The sequence below is a fragment of the Pinus tabuliformis genome, chromosome 9 (genome assembly GCF_031772625.1).
Source record: "Pinus tabuliformis cultivar Carrire ecotype Pingquan chromosome 9, CPIR1, whole genome shotgun sequence".
Classification (NCBI taxonomy): domain Eukaryota; kingdom Viridiplantae; phylum Streptophyta; class Pinopsida; order Pinales; family Pinaceae; genus Pinus; species Pinus tabuliformis.
The window spans coordinates 1261040986-1261046985 of NC_142307.1; the positions used below are offsets into that span (position 1 = coordinate 1261040986).

The 6000-nt window shown below is 36.1% G+C and overlaps 1 protein-coding gene across 1 annotated transcript in view; it reads left to right on the forward strand.

Moving 5' to 3' along the window:
* CPI1 (cyclopropyl isomerase) overlaps positions 1 to 3566 on the forward strand; it is a 301987-nt gene extending 298421 nt beyond the window's left edge. Inside the window, exons 8-9 of the mRNA XM_089439988.1 lie at positions 2029 to 2126; positions 2861 to 3566. Coding sequence (XP_089296114.1) covers positions 2029 to 2126; positions 2861 to 3044 — 282 coding nt within the window. The 3' untranslated portion in view covers positions 3045 to 3566. The remainder of the gene's footprint in view (positions 1 to 2028; positions 2127 to 2860) is intronic.
* The last annotated feature ends 2434 nt before the right edge of the window (positions 3567 to 6000 follow it).

Consider the following 6000-nt stretch of genomic DNA (forward strand, 5'->3'; position numbering starts at 1 on the left):
GGGTTTCGATTTTCTGCCTTTGCAGCAATATCGAACTCCCTCCTTTTCCTCAACGAGAGCTCTTCAGTTTGCACTCCTGCTTAACCTTGCTCTGATACCATGTGAAAATTTCAAAATAGAAATCCTACTGCAGTGATAATATTATTTCTTCTACTTATTAATTCAGAAATAAGTTATTCACTGTGTTCTTACGGTGAATATCAAAATAAATTCTACTGCAGACTTCACAAATTAAATTTTGAAAACGAATGCAATAACAACGCAAGAATAAGCACAATGACAGTTATTTTTGGACAATCGTCCCTGAAAAAACCTAATGTGGGAAAACTAGTGCAGCAGATGAGGGTTTCTTTATTATTCTTCAACAAAAATCTCTTGTACAATATAAAACCAACAGAACAGAAGTGAGAAACTTTATAGACGCTTCCTGACAAATCTTTGATCCAGGAGAAGCTCTTCTTAGCCCTCTAAATCCCTCAACGTCTTCCTGCGTCACTTTTCCTCACGCTGGCCCAGCGTCAGACTGCTCACGCAGTCCTAGCATCAACCTTCCCTGACCTACCTCTTTTTGCGTCACACTTCTGCGCTGGCTCTCCCTACTCTGTGTCTTCTTGCCTTGTACTCCCGACTGATGCTGATGCCCTCTCTCTCTTTCTCACCTGCAACTCTCCCTCTGATTTGATTTTCTATTGCCGAACTTCGACTAGTGGGAAAATCGATCTTACTCGGGTAATTGAGTATTTGCCTCTGGTGTGTTCTCCAAGTGTCCATCAAGCCTCCTCTTATAATCCTCTCGTTGATCAATCAACGGCCCAGATTAGATTCTAATCAATGTCTAGGATCACATTGATTTGATCTCCACCTTCTTCTAGAAGTTTCACCCACAGTTTAGATTAATACCCATTAATTATTTTAATTTCCTAAGTTTAGACTTGGGGTCCCATTAAAAATAATTAAATATTTTAATAAAACTGTCTCCGAGTGGAATTTCCCAAAACGATTTTCGGGTATTGGAGAATGCATGTCTCTAAGCCTCCCTGCAAATTTTGAGACTTAGAGCACATTCGATGCTACCAGAAATCAACAACAAACCCCTCTCTCCATAGGCTCAAATTGTAAAGGATTGAGTGCAAAATGATTAAAAAAATCGGACTTTCCCCAACTTATACGTGGCCGGAAAGGAGTCCCGATTTTTTGGATCGAATCATGATTTTATCGCGAGTTTATCGGTTAAATCGTGAGTTTTTCAAGTTGAAAAACTCTACCGATAACATCGGCGAGTTGAAAAACTCGCGATTTCCCAATGTTATTTGGAGATTTTCCACGGAGATTCACCCTTACGTGCTATATACATGAGCAAATTTTGTGTTTCCGGTGCTTAATGGTATGGATTTACATGTTGTACATGAATACATATATTTTTTTTATTAAAATTTGCTCTTTTTTTGGTTGACCAATTCTTCAACCCTGTTTTTTGGTTACTTCTGGTCCAGTTACACTATGATGCTTGGTTGGTTCCTGTTTTTATAACATTGATCGAGAGGCAATTCTCTGCAAGGTTAAGAACAAGTAGTGGTAAAGACTACCTTATTGGTAAATGCCAATCAAATCTACTCCAAGCTTTGATTCCCTCTTTCTACCATTTATTTAATATGTCCCAAATGTGCTTTTTATTGGATTACATAGGCCACTCTTGGTTTAATGCAACACTAAAATGGTCTTGGATGCAAACAATCTGCTCCCTCTTGCTGTCTTTTGTGAATAAACACACATGCCTACGCATATGGAGACACATCCACATGCAATCTGGATTCTGGTGTGTCTCATATCATGTACAGAGGTCCACATATGCCTCCTCATACACAACATAATAGCCTCAATACTTTACATTGGCACTATATATTATAACTGCTTTCAACCATGTGAAATCATTAATGTAGATTCTTTTTTTTTGAATAATGAGTTAATGAATACGATTTTTTTTTAGAGGAATATAGGCCTGACAAACTTTTCCTCCTACATGTCCAGTTTCCTTATTATGACTTCGTGGACCGAGCAGCAATGTACAAAGTGGGATCTCTATTCTATGCTATCTACTTCTTTGTTAGCTTCCCAATGTTCATAAGGTATACTTTTCAAACAACATTGAATGTGTTAATTTTTAAAATTTTGTTGGTGACCATGGTCGTGTCTGTGTCCTATGTTTGGCAAGTAAATGGTCATGCTGCAAGCTAATCAAACTCTGCCTACCATTCGTCTCATTTTTTTCATTGGAAACAAGGAAGATTTACAAGGGAAAACAGGCATTTTGCTACATTTGTGAGAAATTTTGGTGCAGTCTAATATTTCTTTTACTGCTAGTGATAAATAAAATTGAACTAAACTGTATGTAACTATTTACTATTTAGTATTTACAAATGTTACAATCTATGTAGCAGTTACTCCTAGGATTTAATTTACTAACTCTTTCTTTTCTACAAAGAGAAGTACTTCTGGGTTCTACTAAGTAATGTTCTAATCTACGGGTCACAATAATGTCCTGCATATCATTATTGGCTTTATATGTTTAACAGTTTAAGATACTTCAACTGTTCCAGAAACGAAGTGTAGAATGTTTCTCTTTTAATCCATGGTTGACAATAGCATACTATTTTCCTTCGTAAAATTTTCTAGTGCCATGAATATAGTTCTTACAGTATAGAAATGTCTTGATTATTGCTCTTGAAATCTCTGCTCTGATAAAATGAAACGGTTGGATTATCTTAGAAAAGTAGTTGTATTTTTCTGACTTATTGGATGGATTTATTGTTTACTTTGAAGAAGCATCAGCTAAATCTGAAAGTAAATTTGTTTTGTATAGGTTGGACGAGAAACCAAATGATCCTTGGAACTTGTCTAGAACAGCTATTGATGCACTAGGAGCAGCAATGCTAGTGACAATCATGTTGGATTTGTGGCGCCTGTTTTTGGGGCCAATTGTGGAGATCCCTAAATCGATACCATACAAAGAATGCCTTTCTTATGGCCTCCCTTGGATGTCATAATAAATATATGCAATCCAGGGGATCCCCAAATCGACACCATACAAAGAGTGCCTCTCGTATGGGATGACATAATCAATTAATGGAATCCAGGAGACAATTTCTCCAAGTTCAACTTGGGCATTCTGTTTGGTTTGTGCAATGTGGAAGAAAACCTTTGTTTTTGCATAACTAGATGGTTATCTTTTTTTGAATAATAAGATCATCATTGGTTGCATTTTATATAAATAGTTATTCAATGGCATACGAAGAAGAAAATCGTAATTGAGTGCTATGCCATGGTGCTGCAGATGCAGTTTTAAATTCAATCAAGGAATCTTTACCCGTCGTAAGCGGTTGTATTGCTGTGCCTAATAATGAACAGCTTATTGTTTGATCATTTTCAGATAATACCTATATTCGTAATTTATCTCTACCTTCTAGGAGTTGCATGGCATGACAACGGTGTTTAGTTGAGAGGATTCCTCACCTGCTTTTCCATGTAATTGTCTAATTATTATATAATTTGGACCCATTTTGGTCGTATATAGACTTTTTGGGTGATTTGATTGGTTTTGGTAGTGATTTGACCGATATGGGTCCAAATCATTAGACTGCTCCATATGTGGTTCCACTATGTAAATGTGACCATCCATGCAAGAGCATACAGCAAATGCCCCCTACTTATATAATAATTATAGTAGTTACCCCATGCTGTCAAATACTAGTAACGAAAACTCAACTAAATTTCTGGTTTTTACAATTCATGGAGTCATCTAACTATTATATGATTTGGACCCATTCTGGTGGCATATTGACAGTTTTTGGTCATGATTTGATTGATTTTGGTTATATATGGGTCCAAATTGTATAATAATTAGACTGCTCCAAATTGTGTTTCTTTCTCCAAATTTGGCTCATTTTCCAGATTATAATGAGAAATCATCTCATTTCATATGTGCGGTATCAACCCTATGTTCATGTACTGTTTGAAGGGATAAAATAGTTTCCTATAGGAGATGTGGCAAAGTGATTGGTGACTCGAGACTTTAGAACCAGCATATTAAAAAATGTGTATATTGAGTCTTTGAATTTCTCTCATTTCCTTGTTGAACGATCACATTTCGCATTTGGTCTGGTGCCGATAAAGGAAATATCTCGGTTGGATATAGCTGAGATACAAGGATCCAATTGAAAGGAGGGTATTTAAAGATACTCCTATCCTTTTGATATGGGAAATGTATTGAATGAAACTGGATCGATGTCTTTAATCTAGTCTGAATCGATTACTTTAGTTGGGAGGGATCATGGAAAAGACATGCTCAATACCATGATCAAATTATTTCTCAAATCTTGCTACCATTGCACAACTCCTTCCTGCATGTCAAAGATTACCTATGACAACTTCTTAATTCTAATTTTTTGCATGATGTGGCGGTCAGGGCGGATGGTTTGCACACCCCCCGGCCGCGTTCGAATCCTGCGGATGCTGCAGCATATTTGTACCGGTGATGGCGTATTAAAAAAATGTTTTGATGTGTCGGTTTTGACACGCATATGTACCATATATGTATAAAAAAAAAGAGGGCCCATGATGCTTCTGTAGGGAACTAGCCCCTCCCATTTTTAAATGAACATGTGAACATCAATCAATCAGGCCACAACAATGCTTTTGATTGTTGGGAAGTTATGTTTTCTTTTTCTAAACATGAAATAATTGTGCACCTATGACATTCAACATTCTACAAGTTCTAATGGCACTAATGCCCAGGGCAATGAAAGAAAAGCAAGGACGAAATCCCTGCATTACCATCCACCAGAAGTGATGACAGCTGTCACCAAATATTTTAAGGACAATCAATGTTGGAGCTCCCCATTAAAGCAGTGGGACAATGATAGAAAATAGTCTTGAGAGTGTACCAAGCAGTTTATCCTAAATCAAAGGGTAGAAGTTGCATTATTGTGTAGGGTGGGAGGATTAGGAAATGGCGAGTGCATGTGGATATACTGATGAGGAGGAAATGAAGCTGTGAATCCATTCCACTGATGCCTTTGTTGCATTTATTTTTCCCTTTTCCCTTCTTGCTATCTCATTATGTGTCTCGACTCTCTATGAGTGTTACCATATATGGCTGTATATTTCGTTCATATATGGATATAAGATCATAATATGGGGACAGTTGTATCTGACTGTATACAGGGGAAGACAGTGGATGTATTGTTGGCCATGTCATTTCCATATAAGACATATAGGACGTGCATGATGTGTAGAAGAAATATACTATATCATACATGCTAAGTTAAAACACTAAAATCATGGAGTTAAATCTTCTATGCTAGCCGTCAATCTACTTTATCCTATTTCATTTTCTTTATAACTTTGTTGTTTCGAATCTTTAATTTTCTCCTTACATTTTAAATTTCTAAAATTGTTTTTCACTTGTATTTCGGTCGTATTTGCTTTTTTCAAATATATAGGTTTTTTTTAAAGCACCGTATGTATTTGGACTTTGATTTTATCTAGGTTGGTTTCTTAGGTTTCTTTGTTGGGTACGAATCATGGTGTATAAGTGTACTTGTAGCATCTTTTCCTTTGGTCTTGCTAATTTTTCGAGTGTAGGCATCTAACATGCCTGGTCTCTATGCTTAGTTGACTTTGTTAGCTTTGCAAGTAGGGTGTTTGTTTGCATTTAAATGCCAAATAATTTTTCAACACTTTTTGATGTGCTAATGTAATAATTTTGTTGTGATGATTGGTTTGTTAGGTTGTGTTATAATAATTATAAAAATATAAAATTATTAAATAATAAGTGATAATTAGTAATAGTGAAAATTCATGTATCTTCTAAATGATATGACTGTAATATTTTTAATGGGAATTTACAATGATAAACAAGCAAACATAGCAAAAACACATACAATTACACCACATTAAACACCCAGAAACTGCGAAAATCTGCGTCGAGTTGAGCCATTTTAT